We start from the raw sequence: 22,655 nt of genomic DNA, 5'->3' as shown, positions 1-22,655 counted from the left end.
GTGGGTCAGGGACTGGAGCCCATGGGCGGGGTCCTGCGTGTTGGGACCAGGCAGGTTTGCCTTCCTTCATCAAGGGAGCGCAGGTTTGAGGGCCGCCCAGGATTTTGGCAGCAGGGTGGCACCCTATTACTTCTGAGTGGGCCGGGCACTGCCCCCCGAGAGGACCCTCTCTTGTCGCCTCAGTTCTGACATCTGAAAAACACCCCACCCGCTCCCATCCCCGCACACTGATATCCCCGCCTCCGATTCCCCGGCAGGCTATCGGTAAGGGTCACAGGAGATGAAATGCACCCCACGGTGCCTGGCAAGGGCTCAGCATCTAGAGGCTGCCCTTGTCGTTGGGGCTGACATGTGGGTCTGAGGCAGCAGAGACAGGGCCTCGTGTCCCTTCCTTACATTCCCTCAAGTGCAGCCAGAGGCTGGCTCCAAGGCCAGGCCTGCTGTTCGTCAGGCAGGGGCTGCGGGAGGGCTCCTGCTTGCAGCCTCAGCGCCACGGCAGGCAGGAGGGGTGCCGGACCGGAGCCGGGAGCCATCCGCCCCTGTTGCTCCCCACGGGGACCCCGGCCTTCCCGGCCCGAAGTCTTGGCTTGGGCTCAGATCTTAAGATCCAGGTCAGCTGTGTCCACTGTCCACAAGACACTCCCAGGCGGCCAGGTGGCTGATTCTTGCTCCAGGATCCTGCTCTGGCCCAAGGGAATTGCCACTGTGTTCCAAGTGTCATAATTAGGTTCTGGGAGTATCTCATTCACTGTGAAGTTCTCTGTGTGCCTGTGATCCCTGCCCTGAACACCCGTGGCCTAGAAATGTCCTACGGAATTCTGACTGATAAATGAATGGACCTGAAATGCGCCCTGGGATTTCTGGACCATCACCCTTGTGCTGTACCACTGAGGTAAGCCCAGATCTGTCAGCAAAGGGTTGTGTGCCAACCAAGCTCTTGCTGGTCAGAGAACCATGCTTTTCAGCTGGCTGGTGTTTCATAAATTAACTTTGGCCATCTAAAAGCCTGAGCGGCCAGCTCAGGGGACTAACAGTACACCAGCCATTGTTCCTTATCTAATGATGATGATGATGCTGAGACCATGGTCTCACTCAGAGAGAAGCTATTTTGAGCTGTTCCACCCGCCTGGCAATCCTTATAGACTCATTGTTCAGAAGATGGGCTGGGGTCCTCTTGGTTTCTTCTGCACATCGGTTACCTGGAAAGGGGCTGCCTCTTGAGGCTGGTGTCTTCTCAAGTTTGGAGAAGCAGCTGCAGATAAGGGGAGGGTCCGGGGACCGGGGGGTAGGAGGGGAGATGTCCTTCCAAGCACACAAACCCTGGCATGAAGCCATCCCACACTGGGACACGTGGTGACACTTGTCACTCAAGAAAACTCCACCCGTGTCCGAATGTGTCACTAAACACGAGACAGAAATTGCTCTCTCTTCTCTACCTCCTTAGCAGCCACCCCCGGCCACGCCAGGAAAATAAGATCCACCCTCTCCCTGTGGGGGCAGTCCCCTTCTGACACCTGTCATCTCTCCGGGGAGTCAAGCAAACTCGGGGGAGCTGTTTGGGGTGACGGGCCGTGGGCTGGAGTTACTTCCCTCAGCTGGAGCTGTTTTTATCTGATTCTAGGGGAGGCTCCGTGCTCTGACGCCGCTTCCTCGAGAGCAGCCAGCCGCCAGCCTGCCCTCCTCTCGGCCTGGAGGATGCTGTCTTCACACAGCAGAAGGTTCTGACTTTCTGGATAAAACCAGATCTGAGCCCACACCTTGAAAACACAGAGGCTGCCAAACGTGAAAGAAGCAACAAAGGCCCAGGTTGGGGCCAGGAAGAAAGGAGGGGGAAGAGATAGACACTGCCGGGTGTCCAGAAAGTGCAACCCGTCCCCAGGCAGCTCATCAGAACTAAGGAGTGGACAGCAGGGTAGGATCAGGCCAAGGAGAGAACCCACCCCTGAGTCAGGGCCAGGGTGGGCTAGGGGAGCAAGTGGCTGGGAGGAATTCTGTCTCTCCCAGGATGCCGGTTTGCTCTCTGGGCCACAGGGACCCTGAGGCCCACTTCCCAGCAGGACTGTAATTAGAAAGCCCAGTGGATGGGGTAGGTGGGCCACTGCCCCAGGTAGAGGGTTGTAGGAACAGAGACTATGCAAGCAGCGGCTCGCAAAGGGGTTCACGGTGGAGCGAGGGACCTGTCCTGCGGCCGGCTCCCCAAGCCTTCCCATCTAGCACGGGGGGGAAAAGGCCAGACAGGCCACTCCTCCAGCCCTGGCCAAACTCTGACTGAGCCCCTGATGGATAGGAAATGCCCCCTGGAGAGAAACACACCCAATGGCACAAAGTCCAGTCGGGCCAAAAACTTGGCTTTGAGCCAGTCCCACATTTTAGTGATTCCTACATTAGAATGAAAGTGAAAAGAAAACAGACATGTAAGTGTCCATCTTGTCACTGTCACGTAGATCTCCGTTCTCTTAATTTCTGATTGATCTTGAATCAGACAGCTTCTGTTAGTTCCCAGCTCTGTAACAATCACTTACAGAGGTGTCTTAAAGGCCCTGACCGTCCCTTTGCAACAGGAGAAATCCCTGTGTAACACCAACAGTATCACCTGAATGCATCTGTTTGCAGGAAGGATTTTCAGAGAGAGGGCCAGCACCCCATACAATTTTGTTTTTTCTTTCTGTTTTTTTGCAATCCTAAAACTGCCAAATCTCTCAAATGGTGAGTTTTCTCCCATAGCTTATTTAGTGGCAAAATCTGACCTGTACTGAGGTAAGGCTATTTACAGTTTTATTGATCCTAATTAGTCTGACTAGCCACATGTTTCTTTGCAGAAATGGTCACGTGTTTGATGGTGGTGAGCTGTTCCAGACTCTGCCGGGCTGGAAGGAAATGTACGGCAAATATCTCTTATGCTCCTCAGATCCAAAACTGGTCATGTCAGAGACCCATTCGGCCCCAAGGATGTCAGAAAAAGGAGTGTGGACCCCAAATGGCGTTAAGTATAACGGGAAAGGCTGCCCATGCAAACCTGGGTTGGTAAATTTGTGTATGAACAACTGGCAATTCCAGCAGTTTCGCCCCGGGAATGGAGCCACTGCCCTCCTTCCCAGGGAAACAAAGGTCAAACACACCCAGGCCTGGCGATTTCAGGGGCAAGGAGGTGAGGGCTGCGATTAGGGTCAGCAGACACCTGCGGAGATCTGTCCCACTGACAGCTGAGGGCACAGCAGGCCTTTCCACACTGGGCTGGAGTCTGTCCATCCTCACTCCCGCTGCCCCCAGGAGACCAATCTGGCAGGGGCTGGGGACCCGGAGGAGGTGTCCACTGCAGTCCTGCCCCTTGACGAGCCCTGCTCGTCTGGACGGGGCCACTGCTGCCTGGACTGGCGGCCCCTCGCGCCCTCACAGTGGGTGGCGGGTGACGCGAAGCGGGCCGAGCCGGGACGCTTCTGCCTCTCTCTAGGCATTCCCATCTCCATCCCACTCCCCACCCAACCCAGATGCTCTGCGTGTCTGCACTACAGGGCTTTCTGGAGCAGTGGGAGGAGCTGGTAGCCCTTAGAGCCTGCTGAGAGAAGCAGATGCGTTTTCAAAATAAATAATATTTTTAAGTCCCCTCTTTCCACTCCAAACCCGGGAAGCTGCAGAAGAGAACATGTGAAGACCCCGTGCCCGCCTCTGCCTGACGTGGCCCTCCGGGACACCGGGCTTCTCAGTGGCTCGCCCGGGCTCACAGCTGCTGTGGGATGCCCTGCTCCTTGTAGCCTGTAAGGAAGAAGCAGAGGAGAGATGGTCAGACACCCGGTGCCCCCAGACTAGAATATGATAGAACTTACTCACACAGAGGTGTAAATGACTGCCAAGGTCATTGGCTTTTTTTTTTTTTATTGGCTTTTAATGGGAAACAAAGGGATGAATGGAGAACAGTGCATCTTTGGGTTTAGTGGGGGATATATGAGAGGAGGGCGTCTGGTGGGGCTTGGAAGGTTATCACTGTGCTCCTGAATCCACACCCCTGAAGCTACTGCACAAAAGTGGCCCCAGCAGACTGGCCTGCTGTGATTTCCCAATGTGGAGCCTTGGGAGAAAGTATCCGGCAGGCTTCCCCAAGTGATGGGCATCTGGTACATGTGGACCGAGAGGAGGAAAGAATTAAAAAGGAAGACAGCGTACTGGAGGCACGAGCCGAGCGTGCGTGCTCCATCAGCTGGACGCCTCTGACACAGGCCAAGGCGACTGATGGCTTCGAGCCTTTAAAGCCTTGGTGATGATTATGAGGACATGGGAAAAAATTGACCACTGTTGATATTAAGGAACTGATGCTAGTGTATTTGAGCATGAAAGGGTATTGTGGGTTTTTTTTTTTTTAAAGACATCTACTGGGCTTCCCTGGTGGCGCAGTGGTTGAGAGTCCACCTGCCGATGCAGGGGACACGGGTTCGTGCCCCAGTCCGGGAAGATCCCACATGCCGCGGAGCGGCTGGGCCCGCGAGCCATGGCCGCTGAGCCTGCGCGTCCGGAGCCTGTGCTCCGCCAACGGGAGAGGTCACAACAGTGAGAGAGGCCCACGTACCGCAAAAAAAAAACAGACATCTACTGAAATATTTAGGGGTGAAATTATAAGTCTGGAATTTGCTAAGTGGTTACCCCTATTAGCGGGTAACTCAGCCCACAGAGGAGCATCAGTGGACTTACATGTAGTTTTTCTCTTTATTTACCAGATATTCATCAAATTTAGGTGTTTGGGGTAGAGGAAGATGTAGGGAGTAATCGATGAAACTAGAGTGGCCATAAGTGGATGATGGTTAAAGCCAATATGTGCGTCTAGGGACTCATTGTACTAGGCCTTCTACTTGTGTCTATGTTTAAACATTTTCCAAAATAAAAAAAAAAAAAAAAGAAGCTTCTGAAAATAGAAGCTTGTTGACCAATTGGGAGAGGGGGTGTTTGTGTGCATTGGGGGTGCAGGGCAGGACAGTGAAGGGGAGGCCCAAGGCAGCCCAGGAATGAGGCCTGTCATCCCCCAACAGACTCACCTTGGGAAACTTTGGAGCAACACAGGGGTATGAGGCAGCATGAGGAAGAGGAGAAAAAGAGAAAGGGAAAACAGTCTGAAAACAGAGGCCAGAGGGACTGCCTGAAATATAAAAAGAAGGAGGATGCACAGTGGGGCCCAGGAGATGGAAGCGGGCTGTGGCCAGTATTCACAGTGACCAGCCACTGCGGCCAGTGGCCAACCCCAGCAGGCGTGTGGACTTGGCTGCAGGAGCGCACAGAGAGCGTCCTCCCCTCCCTGGGGGTCACACTCGGTGAGACGCTGCCAAGAAGCTCTCTCCCTTTCCCTCCGTATCTCAGCCAAGGCCGCTCTTCTGCTCATCTCCTGCCCCTCACTCTTCTCCGACCCCCAACCCACGTTTGTCTTGAGATGGAATTCTGGATGGACCCCAAGAGGGACGGGTACAGGACAGGTTTAACTGTGACAACCTAAAGATGTTGAAGCGACCCATCCTGGCCCCAGCCCAGCTCTGTCTGAGCCACGGGGTTTGCCTTTTATGTGGACAGGAGCCACATACATAAAACCTATTGCTCTGGGAAAGACCCAGGTGGGGGATGGTAAACAGACTTTATCTTGCCGACATCTTGGATCCATTGAGGGTGACTGCCTGAAGCCCTGTGTTAAGAACATGTAAGACTATTCAGCAGAAAGTGTCATGATTGATTAGCAATGTCTGTCATGGGTATGGCAGTAGAGAGAGGCTCTCGTACAACTACCAAATATTTATTGACCCACAACCAATACAGGCTGTTGTTGACTGTTATTTGTTATTATTCATATAAATAGAGCAGCGGCCTTGTAAGTTCCTGATTTTAACTTCTACTTTGATCTATATTTCTCTGATTCCCCTCTTAGGAGGTTTTTCTTGATGGTACATTTCTTGATGACACCCCAGGCAATGCCAGGTAAAAATAATCACCCTGTATTGTTATAATTGAAAAGTTCCCTTCATTTTCACAGGATGGGGCTGGAGTGACACCGGAAAGAACAGCCCCTTATCCAACTATCTACCAGGACAAATAAGTCAATTGTGGCTATTCTCTTCTATGAAGTCATCCTGGGATACACACACTGCATTGTTGCTCGGGGCAGTTCCAGCCCACAGCACCATCTCAACAGTGGCAATTACTCATCCTTTGAGGGTAGGCTTACTTTTTGGAGAAAGGGCAAAGGCACCCCTTGCTGAGATGGGTGAGCAAGTCTGGTGGCCAGGCGGGGTAAGTGGGTAGCGGTGAGGTGTGTTGGGTTTTCTGGTGCAGCCCTCAAGTCCATCCCCCAAACAGTGTTCTAAAAGGTCTGACACAAAGACAGCATCCCTGGAACCAAGGAGGTGACCCACAGCAAAAGCTTGGATCGGGGGTCGGGGGAAGAGGGTAGGAAGGGTGGGGATGTGGGTTCCAGCACTTGATTAGCCTGCAGCCCCAATATGGCCCTGACACCAGCCACAGAAGAGGGATTTCTGCTGAGTCAACAGCTAGGGTGGTGGAAGGTGAGGAAGTGACAGACCCCCATCTGCCCTTCTCGGGTCTCTGTTTCCTCCTTTAGGAGGTGATAAGGAAGTTCTTGAAGGTATCTCTAAGATCCAGACCCTGTGGGTCCTGGTATCAAGCATGACCAAAAAAAGAAAACTAGAAAGCTCTAGGGATCAGATTAGGCATCAACACATTTATTGAAACCCACCCTGTGACACAGGCTTGTGCCTCTGTAACAGGAAATTTCCTTACTAACACGCCCCAGTGCCTGGCCAGACAGTTGTGTGATGAAGAGATGATGTAGTAAGAGGGGTCGGGGCTCATATTGGGTGGAGATGGGGCGGCCGTCACAGGCTTTCCATCGGCCGCTGAGGAAGCCTCTGAGAGCAGAGGCCCCTTCCAGTTTCCAACTGGGACCAAGGTCAGGAGCTTACACAGGCCTCTTGGGAAGCACCCAACTCCCCCTGGGAAATTGTCAGACTTGGCTTCTCAGGACTCACAGGATGACAGGCAGCACTTCTGTCCAATTAGCGATGTTCTGCACCCCTCCCCACAAATGCAAGTGGTCCGTGGACAGGCCCATGGGGCGGGGCTCCCATGGGGCGGGGCTCCCATGGGGCGGGGCTCCCATGGGGCGGGGCTCCCATGGGGCGGGGCTCCCATGGGGGGCCTGCCTTGGTCTCTGCCAGCTCTGCCCACTCTCCGACATCCTCCCTGACAGCAGCCCCTGCCCTGAGAGCAGCTCTCCGCAGCAAGGAAGGACTGTCTTCTGACGGCTCCTCAGCTTCTCCCTGCCCAGTGTCCCCCTCCCTCTTCTCTGGCTGCCCCTGTCTCCCAGCTCTAACTTTGGGATGCCCTGGCAGTCCAGCATCCCAGGCAGGGGAGGAGCTGCTTCCAAGCAGCCTGTCTGACCAATCTACGGGCTCTGCCGAGCTCGCTCAGGCTCAGGGACCTGCATTTTCTCCGGCCTGGTGGCTTAATTGGTCACTGACCCGAGCCTTGCTGGGCCCTGGCATCTGTGTGTGCCCTGAATCTTGGGTCCTCACAGGATCCTGAACTCAGACTGGGTCAACTAGGAATCATTCTAGATCATTCTAGAGCCCCTGGCCCCTGGGCTTCCCCTCCTGCTTCTGCTGTCCTTACCTGGCACAGCTCACCTCTGGCATTGACATTCCACCTGCCAATGGTTTTGTCAGGTGTAGGACACAGTAGGAGCGTGGGGTGTGGGGAGAAGGGCAAAGTGCCTGAGGAGACGTGGTCCTTGTTAGTGAGGAACTGAGGCCTAATGAGGTAGACGGAACGTGTGACAATACAGGGACATGCACAGGGGCACAGGGTGACGAGTACGGCTGCTTAAAATAGGTGTCTGTTTTAAGATCTCACTAGGTTATTTTTAAAATGTTAATCAAGTCTTCTCTGGTAGTTTTGTGTCGGGATCAAGTTTGTGTTAAGTGACTGGTGAAGGTCCACTGCATACAAATTAGGAAGAGTAAGGCTTTAGCATCAAGGGACAAAGAGCTTAGTTTAAAAGAAGTTGGAATTATGCTGTTCTAGTTGTAGGAAAAGTTAGTGTTTCCTGAGGGCAAACATACCCAGTGGGCTTTTCCTTCTTTCTGGAAACGGCATGATGGAGGCACAGGGGACCTGAACTGACAAGGGCCACACCCCTGCTACCGCGGTTGTCAGCAGGACTGTTTCCGAGCTGAATGGGGGCTCCCTCCCTCCCTTATTCACGCCCTTCCCCTCTGGCTCAGGTCCCTCAGATTCCCTGCAGGCCTCGGGGCTGGGCGTGCGGGGAGGGTCCCGGAGGCAGATCGCCCTGCGAAGCCCCCATGCTCCGAAGCATCGCAAACACCCAGACCACCCTGGCCCCTGCCCCTCCTCCAGCCCTGCTCCCCACATGCCGGCCCCGCTCCAGCCCCCCTGGGAGGTGTGGTGCCAGCGGTTACTCACTGGCGAGGATGACCATGTCCATGCCCCAGAAGATGCTCATAATCCAGCCCACCATGACGATGGCCGTGAGCATCTGGATGAGGGCCGCAGCGATGTTCAGCCAGAAGACGCAGCACACGTGCCTGTCCGGGAGGTCAGTGCGGGCGCCACACAGCACGGTGAAGGCCGAGATGAACGTCCCTGTGAGAGGCCGGAGGGGACAGCCTTCTGAGGGCGCTGGGAGACACAGCGGCACGTGGGCTCATCACTAGCCTGGGGCCCAGCGGTTCGCCCTCCGGGAGCTCCGAGAGAGCGGCCTGTGTGGCACCTTCCGGCTCAGGCCACCTCTGCTGCCCATACTAGAGATGCCAATGTCCCAGCCTGGAGGAGGCATGGCCTGGGGATGCCAAGGACCCAGCACAGTCCTGAGGCCTCTGGGGGAACACAGAGGTCACATGACAATTGGTCCCTGCCATTAAGGAACAACGGTGCAGTCACTTGCAAGGACAACAGACAGCGGGTGGAAAGGGTACCGACCTCGCGTGGCAAAGATCCTTAGGGCCTAAGAGTTCGGAGGTAGGAGCTGGTGCCACTGAGGTGACACAGAAGCCACCCACAGGGTAAACTCAGGAAATGACCCCCAGCACACACGCTGATTGCGGGTGCCAGCAGAGGGGAGACAGCACAGGCCAGGGCATATCCTGAGGGGGCTCCCCCAAGCACCCCAGAACTGAAAGGGGAAGGACAGAGAGCCCGAGATTTACTGAGCAGCCACAGAGCACAGAGCAACATGGTGGGTGTGTCCATGGTCTTTACCTCGTCCCAAACTTCCCAGAGCCTGCGGGTAACATGGCTACATTTACTGACATTTCTCTCCAGCCAGGCTTTTTTCTACACAGGCTCGGAGCCCCTCAATGACCCTGCAAGGCAGCTGGCCTTCCTTCTATTTGTATGAGTTTCCCATGGCTGTTGTAACAAGTTACCACAAACTTAGTGGCTTAAAACAACACAATTCTGGAGATGAGAAGTCTGAAATGGGTCCTCAGGGCTGGGTCCTTTCTGGAGGCTCTGGGGGACCGTTGGTTTCCTGGCCTTTTCCAGCTTCTTGAGGCTGCCTGCATTCCTTGGCTCGTGGCTGTGTCATCAAAGCCAGGAGCTGCACTTCTCTCCTCTCTGACCTCAGCTTCCATCCTTACATCTTCTCTCTCTGACTCTGATCCTCCTGTCTCCCTCTTATAAGGACCCTTGTGATTCCATTGGGTCCACTGGATAATCCAGGGTAATTCCCACATTTTAAGATCCTTAACTTAGTTACATCTGCAAAGTCCTTTTTACCATGTAAGGTACCATATTTGCAGGTTCTGGGGACCAGGGTATGGACATCTTTGTGGGGGAGCATCCTTCTGCCCACCACACTATCTTACATATTGTATTAACCAGGTGTTTCTGATACTTTTATATCTGGGGCCTTGCTGACCCTGGAGAGACCCCCTCCCAGAGCCAGCCAAGTCCTAGAGATACTAAATGACTTTCTTACGCAAGCCAACCAATCCAGAGCCCACACTCAAACTTCTCCTTTATGGACTCTCATACTCTGGGTCACTCCCCGCTACCCTAATCACCCAGAGCCAGGTACCAGACCACTAGGGCAGCCCCTACACCCCAGAGACCACTGAAATGATTCAGACTAGCCAATCCTAAACCTGCTTACCCTGTCTTGCCGTTCCTTCCCGTGGAAACCACAGTAAAGGCTCCTCCCTCCCCACGTTTTCCCCTCACTCCCTCTGCCTCCTAACTGTGCTTTCCTCATTTGCCACCCCCAACGTGCGGTGTGCCCCCTCCTCTTAGGAACTGTGAGTAACAAACTATCTTTCCTGCAAACTATTATATATAGAATGGATAAACAACAAGGTCCTACTGTATAGCACAGAAAACTGTATTCAGTATCCTGTGATAAACTATAATGGAAAAGACTATGAAAAAGAACATATATATGTATAACTGAATCATTTTGCTGTACACCAGAAATTAATACAACATTGTAAATCAACTAGACTTCAATAAAACTTTTTTTAAAAGAGGAATGTTACAGAGAAAAAAACTATCTTTTCAGTGGCCATAATTTCCTGATCTGTTGGCCTCACCGTACCTAACTAATAATAAATGTACATTTTAAAGCACGCACACACACACAATCAAGAATTAAGTATCTTGTCCAAGGTCACACTCACAGGTGGGCATTGACCCCACCGCTGTCTGACGCGGATGACCATGCTCTGTCATCCTGACCTCACAGGTGGAGTGACCTGGGAGAGCAGGTCCAGACGAGAATGCAAGCCACTTGGGAAATCAGCCCATGATTCTCATGTTCCTACTTCTCATACTTCCTGCTCCTTGAGGAAGCTGCTCGGCAGGTGGGGATTGGGGTGGACGGAGCTGGGGGAGCTATGATTTCCCTCCCTCTCTGCACCCTGGCTGCTGGCCTTTCTTTGCCCAAACTTGGTGGCTCCTACTGGCTTCCTAATGTGGCCTTTCCCTCAGCCCACACACTCATGCCTCAGATCCAAGGCCGACCCCTGAGTCCACCAGGCTGATTTCTGATCCCAACCTTGCCCCGTCCTCCTCTTCATCCGAACAACTGCCACTACTTGTGAGTGCTTCTGCCTCCTGAGTTACTGAGAACTCCTCTGAGGTCCCAGGTGGCATCCCATCCACCTTTCTGCCCCCAGCCCAGCACAGCGCCTGGTGAACAGCAGGTGGGATACGGGAAACAAAGAAATGCAACCAGTGTGAAGTTCATCCTCAGACCACCTGCATCATCGCCTGCAGTACTTGTTTAAAACGCAGATGCCTGGGTGTCCGTCTGAGAGCTGGATGTCTAAGGGGTGGCCCAGGAATCTGCATTTCTAAGTAAGTTTCTCCTTCCACTCAAATAATGATAATGCTTACTAAAGTGTAATTACCAAGGGTTCAAGATCAACCAAACAGATTCAAGATCAAGATTCAAGTCTAAACAGCCCCTCTGTGTTCCTGACACAGTGCCAGGGGTGGCCCTCTGGGAGATTTGGGGAGGCAAATGCTGTTCTCCCACTCTCACCAAATGGACAGTCTGGGTTTTTTTTGGTTTCTAAAAATTTATTTATTTATCTATTTTTGGCTGTGTTGGGTCTTCATTGCTGTGCACGGGCTCTCTCTAGCTGCGGCGAGCAGGGGGTACTCTTTGTTGCGGTGCGCAGGCTTCTCATTGGGTGGCTTCTCTTGTTGCGGAGCACGGGGTCTAGGCACGCGGGCTTCAGTAGTTGTGGCACGCGGGCTTAGTTGCTCCATGGCATGTGGCATCTTCCCGGACCAGGGATCGAACCCCTGTCCCCTGCATCGGCAGGCAGACTCCCAACCACTACACCACCAGGGAAGACGGACAGTCCGTTTTGTCAGCAGGGTGTTGAGTAAACTGAAAGTGTCTGAGATGACTAAGACAAACGAAGAAAGCAGAGCTGAAAAATGATGGAGACACGAATTCAGGGCTTGGTAGTGGGCACAGGAGGAAACAGGACATAGGGACCATTAGAAAGTGTGTGCCACCATCCTTCGCCTCTGCTCATGTATTATGCTGTGGGATATGAGATGAACACAAGCTGACACCATTAAAAAAGAGAACACCACTGAAGTAGAAAGATGGTAGAAGGTGAACACAAGCACATGGGGGAAATATTAAGTAAAATTAACACAGATATCATCTACTGCACACCTACAGTGTGCTGCAGCATGCTACCTTCTCCTAACCACACTACCTCTAATCCTTACGACAGTTGGATAGCGGTTCCCACCTTATAGAAGGGGAAACCAAAGCTCAGAAAGGCTAAGTGACTTGCCCACATAGCAGAGTGCAGATTTAAACCCACATCTGTCTAGTGTGGAAGCCTGAGCTCTTTTCAGTCTATGAGGTTGCATCCTTACATTAAAAATTAAGGAAAATTATGGAAAACAGTACGGCCCTTCATTAAAAAATTAAAAATAGAGTCACCATATAACCCAGCAATTCCACTTCTGGGTATATACCCAAAAGAACTGAAAGCAGAGTTCAAAGAGATATTTGTACACCCATGTTCAATGCAGCATTATTTACAATAGCTGAAACGTGGAGGCAACCCAAGTATCTAAAGATGGATGAACAGACAAGCAAAATGTGATATATACATACACTGGAATATTATTCATCTTTAAAAAGGAAGGAAGTTCTGACAGGCTACAACATAGATGAACCTTTGAAGATATTATGCTAAGTGAAATAAGCGAGTCACAAAAAGACAAATGTTGTCTGATTTCACTTGTATGAGGTGCCTAGAGTAGTCAGATCATAGGAAGAGAAAATAGAATGGTGGTTGCCAGAGGCTGGGGAGGAAGAGATGAGGAGTTATTATTTAATGGGCAGAGTTTCAGTTTTGCAAGATGAAAGAGTTCTGGAGATGGATGGTAGTGATGGTTGTACAACAATGTGAATGTGCTTAATTCCACTGAACTGTACACATTTTTGTTGTTTTCCTTAATTTATGTATTTTAGTTTTTTATTTTTGGCTGTGTTGGGTCTTCGTTGCTGTGCACAGGCTTTCTCCAGTTGCGGAGAGCGGGAGCTACTCTTCGCTGCGGTGGGGGGGCTTCTCTTGTTGCGGAGCACGGGCTCTAGGCATGCGGGCTCAGTAGTTGTGGCATGCGGGCTCAGTAGTTGTGGCTCGCGGGCTCTAGAGCACAGGCTCAGTAGTTGTGGCGCACGGGCTTAGTCGCTCCACGGCATGTGGGATCTTCCCGGACCAGGGCTCAAACCCGTGTCCCCTGCATTGACAGGCGGATTCTTAACCACTGCGCCCCCATGGAAGTCCCGTGAATGGATTTATAATATAAAAACATCGTTTTAATCTATTCAACCAGAAGTTTTTTTAATGATTTTAGCACCCTTTCATATGAAGAGGTGCTAATTACTTTAAATGAGTCTTACTCGCTAAAGAACGGACCCTCTCCAAGAGCGATGGGTTAGTTCTAACTTATTGCATGAGCACCAACCACGAGCCCGTGCTGGGCCCTGGGAATACAGAGTGCAGCAGGAGAAGGGGCTCAGCCGGGTCCCACTCCGGGAGCTCACATTCTGGTGGGGACACTGGGTCACAAAAGGAACAGTGACGAATCTTGTTTGGTTTATCAGAAAAGGCTTCACAGAAGAGAACATGAAGTGGGGAGAGGTCTGGAAAGCTGACGGGAAACATTCAAGGAGGAAGAGGGGAAGAGCATTCCAGAGATGACCCAGTGTGTCCGTCCGGAAGCTCAGAGGGTGGCAGGGGACTTTGAGGGCACAGGGAGCTGAGAATAGGGTGCGGCGTTCGGGGCAGGGATGAAAAACGGGGCTGGAGGCGGGCAGGGGTCAGACTGCAGAGGGCCCAGAGGGACTTGCTGTGGGGCCCGACTTCCTCTTCTAGGCGACACGCGGCCCTGGGAAGGGTTTCAATGGGGAATCACAGACCAGGGTTTTGACTCCCAAGGGGAGGATGGGGCAGAAGGGGTGAGGCAGAGGCTAGGAGATGAGATGAGGTGAGGTGGGCAGGGAGGCATGGCAGCGGGGAGGGGAGGCAGAGAAGGACCCCCTAGGAAGGGATGGTGTCCCAGGGACTGGGGGACCTGCTGCATGTCGGGGAAGGGAGAAGGGGGCACATGTGGGTCTGGGTGTCTGGTTTCCCACACTATGTGATGAGGGTGGAGCCACGAACCAGGTATGGAGCCCAGCGAGGGTTGTGCCCATGGGCTGAGCAGAGCCGAGCTGGAGACAGAGGCTGCGGGTAGCACAAGTCACCAAAGCGAATGATGTCACGGGGGGGGGGCATGAAAAGACCCAGGGGGACATTAAGACCACAAAGGGGACAGAGCGGGGCCGATCCAAGAGGTGAGGGAGAGTGTCCCAGAAACAGAGTCTCAGGGAAGAGAAACTGGTGGACAGGGTCACTTACCACAGAGATGGAGAAGGGACAGGGGGGTCCCGCGTCTGATTAGGTCACGAGCAGCCTCAGAGGGGGCTGAGAGGATGATGAGAAGAGAAGAGAATGTCAGAGGTTTGAGGGGAGAATGAGGTGAGGGTTTCAGAAAAGTACTAGGGAGAAACCAGCCTGTCTGTCTGCTGAGGAGAAGCTGCCAGAGAGGGGACAGGATGAGGACAACCAGATAGAGGGTAAGTGGGTGGCGAGGTTCTCGACAAGGTGAGAAGGTGAGGGGTGAGGCGGGGTCTACAGCAGATTTCCCAAACCGGTTTGCGCATTAGAATTCTCCAACTGAGGTTCATGCAAATGCGAGTCGCAGAGCTGCACCTCCAGACCACCAGAGGCACAGTGACGCATCCAGGGATGGGTCCAGGGATTGCTTGTTTGAAAGGACGAAAGAAACAGTCCCCCAGCTGATTCTAACTCACAATCAAGTTTGAGAATCCTTCTCCGAGGGGCGGAGAGACTGGCTTCCTGGATACAGAACTGGAAAACAACAGAACCTTGTAGGAAATTAGTCCGTGATTCCAGCCTTTCACTCTGTGCCACAGCCTCCGCCACGTGACCCGGCGCTGAGTCAGTGGAGGTTACCCTCTGCAGCAGAGGCAGGGGCCTGGCCATAATGTTTCTGGGGGTGTCAAGGCCCGGCCAACACTAATTGGCAGAAAGGAAAAGGATGGTAATGAACTGAACTGTCAACCACCAAAATCAGTATGCTGTAAGACACATGCAACTTAGGCATGGACATGTGCTTTGCGTATCCTACAGGATCCTGAGGGAGAGAGGAGGGTGGGAGAAGCCTGAGGATGACCCCACCCTCACCGCACAGAGATTTACAGCAAAGACCCCCAAGGACTTTGCAGCCATAGCCCTCTCTGGCCGCCATGGATCTGCCGAGGTCACTGGCTTCCCCGAGGAGCTCAGGGCTCAGGCCCCAGGTGCAGGCAGTGGGGAGGGGAAGCATCCCTCCACTTCCATCCTGGATATCCCAAAGCGTCCTGGGGGAGGGTTCCTGGTTCCCGCCACTCCCCCACCACCCTTCTGTCAGGCGCCAGAAGTGGGCTGGCAGTTTCCCATCAGAAGAGGGCCTGGCTCTGCTCTATAGGATGGAGCCTGGGGGCTGAAATCGTCCTTCATGAGCCCCATCAGGTTCAGCTTGTCACGTGACTCAAGTGAGAGAAGTAAAAGGTTCTGGGCTCGAGGGGGGCTCTCAAGGCCTCTTGAGCTCAGGGGGAGAGGCGCAGAGCTGTCCTCTGAAGAAGCTGCTCCCCAGAAAATGCGCTCCCCTGGGACCGAGGCCAGTAAGTCCAGTTGCATCCCAGGCATCACCTGCAGCTGGCTCTGCAGTCATTAAGATGTGCTACTCGTCAGTGGCCGAGACTTACACCTGGACCCCCTCCACCATTCCTCCAGGGAGGGCTGGTTGAGCACAGCTCTCTTACCAGCACAACCTTGAACGTGAGCTTCAGGGGACAGGAAGGAAATGTAAGGGAAGGCTTGGCCCGGACTTCACAGCCGATTTGGAAGGACAAGCCACACCGTACAAAACACGTCCCACTGCTGACTGTGTGTCCCAGTTCACAGCCAGAATAAGATAAATGGGAGATCACATTCAGGGTCAAACTCAGCCCTATGAGATTTCAATTCTCAAACCTGGAGGTGGGGGCATAAGAAGCAATGGAGATTGTGCTAAAAATACACCTTCCTGGGCTACACCAACCTGAGATTGTAATTCAGTGGGTCTGGTCATCATCTTTTCATCATTGTGCAATCATTTCAACGGGAAATGGAAAAGGAAAGGAAAAAGAAGTGACTACAAGTTCACAAATGATTCTGGACAAAAGCCCTAGGAAGACAGAATCAGGAGGGTTTAAAAGTGCCTGTGACAGCCACTATGGAGAACAGTATGGAAGTTACTTAAAAAAATAAAAATAGAACTAACATATGACCCAGCAATCCCACTACTGGGCACATACCCAGAGAAAATCATAATTCTAAAAGACACATGCACCCCAATGTTCATTGCAACACTATTTACAATGGCCAAGACATGGAAGCAACCTAAATGTCCATCAGCAGAGGAATGGATAAAGAAGATGTGGTACATATATACAATGGAATATTACTCAGCCATAAAAAGGAATGAAATTGGGTCATTTTTAGAGACGTGGATGGACCTAGAGACTGTCATACAGAGTGAAATAGAAAGAGAAAAACAGATGTTTTATATTAACACATATATGCAGAATCTAGAATAAATCGTATAGATGATCTTATTTGCAAAGCAGAAATAGAGACACAGACGTAGAGAACAAACGCATGGACACCAATGTGTCCATGGGGAGGGGGTGGGATGAATTGGGATTGACATATATACACTGCTGACACTACGTATAAAATAGATAACCAATGAGAACCTACTGTATAGCTTGGGGAACTCTACTCAGTGCTCTGTGGTACCTAAATGGGAAGGAAACCCAAAAAATAGGGGATATATGTATACCTATAGCTGATGCACTTTGCTGTACAGTGGAAACTAACACCCCATTGCAAAGCAATACTCCAATAAAAATTATACTCCACTAAAAATTTTTATACTCCAGTAAAAATTAATTAAAAATAAAATAAAAGTGCCTGTGGCCTAAGTAAGCCAGGGTCGGTCTGCAGAAGATAAGGTCTTGGTCCTGGATGGGGTTCTGCATGCTCCTTCTGTCATCCCGGCTCCTGTGGTTCTGATTTCTTAACAGACGGGGCAGAAAGGGGAGAGGCTTTTGGACATTGTGCGTTCACATGTGCTTGTGAGAAGGCACGGTCTGTTTTTTCAGCTTGATAACTCGAACAGAGTCTGAGAAGGCTGTGCTAGGCGGGCAAGGAAGGCACACCAGACCAGTACAAGCGTGACCTCGTGCGTCTCAGAGAACGAAGGGTATCGCTGTGATCAGCCCAAGGTCCAAGGCTGTGGAGGTCTGTGAGGACGACTGTGTCCTCCTCCAGAAAGTGTTTCGTAGACCCAACACCATGCTTCTCATGTCCTGGCCAGCAAGGAACTTGCAAAGAGGAGACAAATTATAAAACCAAGAGAGAACAGTGCAGGCAAAACATGGACAGTTCTAGTATTTTTGTCATCCTGACCACCCTCAACGTCTTCAAAACAAATCTGCCTTGTTTCTTCAAAACAAAGCTAACTGCATTCCTCAAGAACAAAACAAAAAGGCCACATACTTAATCGGAGAAGATATTTGCAAATGATACATCCGACAAGGGGTTAATATCCAAAATATACAAAGAACTTATACAATTCTACATCAAAACCAAAACAAAAACAAGAACACAAAAGACCCGATTTAAAATTGCACAGAGGAGCTGAATAGACATTTTTCCAAAGAAGATACACAGATGACAATTTTCCAGAGAAGACATACAGACGACACATGCAAAGATGCTCCACATCAATAGTCATCAGGGAAATGCAAATCAAAACCACAATGAGGTATCACCTCACACCAGTCAGAACAGCCATCAGTAAAAGGCAACAAATGACAAGTGTGGGCGAGGATGTGGAGAAAAGGAAACCCTCCTGCGCTATTGATGGGAATGTAAATGCAGCTACTGTGAAAAACAGTATGGAGGTTCCTCAAAAAATTAAAAACAGAACTACCATATGATCCAGCAATCCCACTTCTGGGTATTTATCTGAAGAAAACGAAAACACTAATTTGAAAAGGTATATGCTATGTTCATTGCAGCGTTATTTTCAGGAGCCAAGGTAGAGAAGCAACCTGTGTCCATCAGTAGATAAAAGGATAAAGAAGATGTGGTATGTGAATATATATATTTTATATATATATTATATATATTATATATATATTATATATATTATATATATATACATATACACACACACAGTGGAATAGTACTCAGCAGTATGCCATTTGCAATAACATGGATAAACCCAGAGGGAATTACGCTAAGTGAAATAAGTCAGACAGAGAAAAATACCATATGATTTCACTTATACGCAGAATCTAAAAGAAACCCAAAACAAATGAACAAACGTAACAAAACAGAAACAGAGTCATAAACACATAAAACAGAGTCTGGTGGTTGCCAGAGGGGAAGGGGTGGGAGAGGAAAGAAATAGGGGAGGGAGATTAAGAGTGACAAACTTCCAGTTACAAAATACATGAGTCATGGGTATGAAACGTACAGTGTGGGTAATACAGTCGATAATTATGTAATATCTTTGTATGGTGACAGATGGTAACTAGACTTATCAGGATGATCATTTTGAAAGGTACAGAAATATCGAATCACTACGTGGTGTAACAGTAACTAAAATAGTGTCGTAGGGCTATTATACTTCAAAAACAAACAAACACAGTTGCAGAAAAAGAGATCAGATTTGTGGTTACCACAGTCAGGGGCTATGGGTAAGGGCAACTGGATGAAGGGGGTCAAAATGTACCAACTTGAGGTTCGTTGTAAGGTAAATAAATACTACTTATGTAATGTAATGTACAACATGATAAACACTGCTCTATGTTATATATGAAAGCTGTTGAGAGAGTAAATCCTAAGAGTTCTCATCACAAGGGAAACATTTTTTTCTATTTCTTGAATTTTGTATCTACATGAGATGACGGATGTTCACCAAACCTACCGAGGCGATCATTTTATGATGTGTATAAGTCAAACCATTATGCTGTACATCTTAAACTTATATAGTACTGTATGCCAATTATATCTCAATAAAACTGGAATAAAAAATATATTTTAAAAATCTGCTAGTGTCTTTGCCCCATAGATCCTGGACCAGTGGCAAAAGGGTTTGTGAACTGTTCTCTCCGTTCCAAACAGCACAAAGATCCCTAATGAGGTTGCAGCAGCCCATCAGAAGGCAGCTTAGAAGTGTTTGGTTGGAAGCTCATCATTTTAGTGCAGTAACTGGGGTTCTCTCCTGCTGTTAGCATCTCCTAGGGGCCGTTCTATCCACCTCTGATCAATTAGAGACAAGAAAGTGAATTTATCACGACTTAAACCTTTCCAAGCAGCAATTTCATGGAAGAAAAATAATGAAGGGTGGACAGATGGGCTTTCTGTGCCCCCAGTAAAGAGAAGGTGTAAGGTATCCAGGACCATTTCACCATTAGCCCCAGCTGCTAACCCACACCCGGTGCCCCCTCTCCTCTCCACTCTCCTTAGTCAGAAAGTACCAGCTCGGGATACCCTCTCTGTATTCCCCCCTGGCCCTCAGGCAAATGCTGAGGAGTCACACGGGGACCCGAGGATTGAGGAGCTTGGAGAAAGGCAGCCAGGAAGAAGCCTTCAGATGGATAAGGGGGCTTGCAAGGGAGACCTCGGCAGGTAACAGTCCTGGGTCGAGACCACAGCCATGGAGAGGCCTTAGATTTTCCAACTGAAATGGCTCCGTGGCTTAAAGGAAGGAGGACAGGAGCCCCTCTGGCTGCCACTAATAAATCTGTCATCCTTCCTTGGAGGGCAGAGAAAATGAGACCAGCTCCCTCCTCCATCCCTCTTACTGCCTCCACCGTGACATCAGGTTGATTATCCCGTGGAGGGGCAGGTTGACTGGAGCAGATAATTAATTTTAATGGCACTGGGCATTGCATCAGCCTCCCTGTGGTTGTTAGCACATCTCCACTGCCCTCAGCCTCCCCTGCCACATCCTTGATGTGCTCCAGGATGTGCCCCCAGCCCTAGATGAGTTGCAGGACAGAACTGGACACCTTAGGTCTCTGGGGGGCCCCAGAGAGGCCCCAAGATCTCCCTGGGATCTTAAGCCTGAGCAGAAATGTAACCACGTGGAATTTCTCAGTTCCCCAGTTCTGAGCCTTGTCAGGACACATTCTGGCTTAAACGGCAGAGGGTAAACTGAGAAAGTGGGGATAGGACCAGGAGGGCGGCTATGTAATGACCAGGGCTAGGAGTGTCCCGGCCCTCAAGAATCTCACAGGATGGTGAGAGAGAAGAAGCCACGGAATACAACCTGTGTGGTCAGTCCTGGGGGACAGGGCAGAGGCAGGGTGACCCCACGTTACAAAGGGGGGCTCTGGCGTCAGAATTCCGGCTGCCCCCCCAGAAGCCTAGACAAGTGACCTAACCTCTCTAGACCTCAGTTTCCCCATCTATGAAGTTAAGGTAATGATAGTAGCCTGCCTCATAGGGATGTGAGGACTGAATTCGTGCATGTAAAGTACTTGGAACACCCTCATGGGAGCAAGGGGAGGGCCCTCACCCCGACCAGGGAGACCCAGAGTCTTCCCCAGGAGGCAATGTTGGAGCAGAACCCTAAAGAAAAAGGAGTTATTCTCAGTGAATGTGAGTGAAACTGAAGATCTCCATGAATCCTGCTCTCCTAGCAGCTTGTAGCCAATGGTACTACTCTACACTCTACGTTAAAACAAAGTTTACTACAATTGCCGAGTTCACTATGTCAGCCTCATGGAGCCAGAGGCTCGGCACGCATCCATATGCCATGGTACCATGCAGCCAGTAAAAATTATAGTTATGATAACTACGCAGCAAGCCAGGCCAGTGCTTTAAGTGAAATTACAAAAATAGTATGTATACTGTGCAGAGGACTATTTAAAAAATATTTACGCTGTGGACAAGGATTGGAGTGTATTAAAGCAAAATGAGAATTGTTTTGCCATGGCAGAATTAGAGGTAGCTTTTTCTCTTTTTTCAGAGACAAATTCTCTTTCCAGTTAAAAAAAGTTTCAGGCACCTGTCAAGATCCAACCCTACTGTCCACCAAATAGCATCTTACTGGTGACAGAAAAAAACATGTGGCAGTCAAGCAAACTAGGGGACAGATGGCATGCAGACACCTGACACAGAAAATAAATGATGCCATGTGACCACATAAGGGCTGTGACAAAATCCCCTGAACTTCCAGGAACACCTCTGGAATGCAGCCCCCAATCCTACGGCGTCTTTCCCACTTAAGCAGGCAAAGCCAGGCTCTCAAGCTAAATGGGAGGCTTGGGCTCACCTGCTGGAGGTGGGATGAGAGGGAGGATGCTCCAGGTTCCTGTTTGGAAGCCAGGAAAGGACTCCAGTCCCAAGAGACCTGGAGGAGCCACGGTGGGTTCATTTAGGGGGCCACACGACAGCAAGAGCAGGAAAGGAGGTGGCTGGGCTGAGCGGGTACCCCAGCCTCCCAGAGGACTGGGGAGGAAGGAGGGAGGGTGGCAGGAGGCCTGTGTGGGGCTCATGCTCAGATGCTCCCTGTCTGGCTGGGGACTCCCTGCTGGCCCAGCAGACACACCTGCTCCTTCCTGGAGCTGTGCCCTGCAGGGTGGCCCGTGTGTGTGCTTCCATGACAGGGACAATTTCCTGCTGGGGCTCCTGGGACTAGGCTCCTGTTGGCTCTCTCCAAGCAGGGCTGACATTGCAGCTCATGGCACAGGAGCATGCCACGCTGGCAGAGAGGGCTTGTCAGTTGTGGTCTTTATTTTGGAAGTAAGCAACTCAAACAGGCTCAAACGACACAGGGATTTGTTGGTTCACATATGGGAAAAGTCCAGGAAGGTGGTGTGGGGCAGTGGTTAGGCATGTAGGCTCGAGAGTCAGACTACTGAGTGTGATTCCTGACTATCGTTTACTGGCTGTGGGAACGTGGGCAAATTACTCTGCCTCTGGAGGCCTGTCCCCTCATCAAACATTTGTAGACCTATTTCCTCATCTGTAAAGTAGGAATTATAATAATACCGTTATCCAGGGCTCTTTGTAAGGCTTAAAAGAGATTACGCATTTAAAGTGCTTGGAACATACTAAGTCCTTAACCGCTGTATGCTGTCTTATTAATAATAAGAATTCAGGATTGGTTTGATGCCATGACTCAGTGATTCAACAGGGACCCAACATCTTCCATCTCTGCTGTGTCTTCCATGGTATCAACTGTATTGCAAGACCAACTTCCCTCACGGTGACAAAATGATTGCAGCAACTCCAGTTTTCACATCTACATACCACTTGTCCAGAGAAGACAGAACACTTCTGTCCCAGTGTTCCAAGCAGGAGTCCTGCGATCTACCTAGATCGGACCGTGTAGGTCACATACCCACCCTTGAACCAACGATTTGGCAAAGAAAATGGAAGGTACTTACTGGCGTAAGCAATTGGGCCCACCCAGAAATAGGGAAATAGGGTCAGATTTCCCTA

At 50.7% G+C, this 22,655-nt stretch overlaps 1 protein-coding gene across 1 annotated transcript in view; it reads right to left on the bottom strand.

The window, feature by feature from the left end:
- Window positions 1-3,718: 3,718 nt before the first annotated feature.
- The window catches only part of STUM (stum, mechanosensory transduction mediator homolog), a 60,366-nt gene continuing 41,429 nt past the window's right edge, over window positions 3,719-22,655 (bottom strand). Inside the window, exons 2-4 of the mRNA XM_007464172.1 lie at window positions 8,470-8,649; window positions 5,025-5,033; window positions 3,719-3,753 (exon numbers count right to left, since the gene is read on the bottom strand). Of these exons, the coding sequence (XP_007464234.1) occupies window positions 3,719-3,753; window positions 5,025-5,033; window positions 8,470-8,649 (224 nt within the window). The remainder of the gene's footprint in view (window positions 3,754-5,024; window positions 5,034-8,469; window positions 8,650-22,655) is intronic.

The sequence above is a fragment of the Lipotes vexillifer genome, unplaced genomic scaffold, assembly GCF_000442215.2.
Source record: "Lipotes vexillifer unplaced genomic scaffold, Lipotes_vexillifer_v1.1 scaffold64, whole genome shotgun sequence".
In the NCBI taxonomy this organism is placed as follows: Eukaryota; Metazoa; Chordata; class Mammalia; order Artiodactyla; family Lipotidae; genus Lipotes; species Lipotes vexillifer.
Note: the sequence above shows the minus strand (reverse complement) of the source record. Positions and strands in the feature narration are given on the sequence as shown.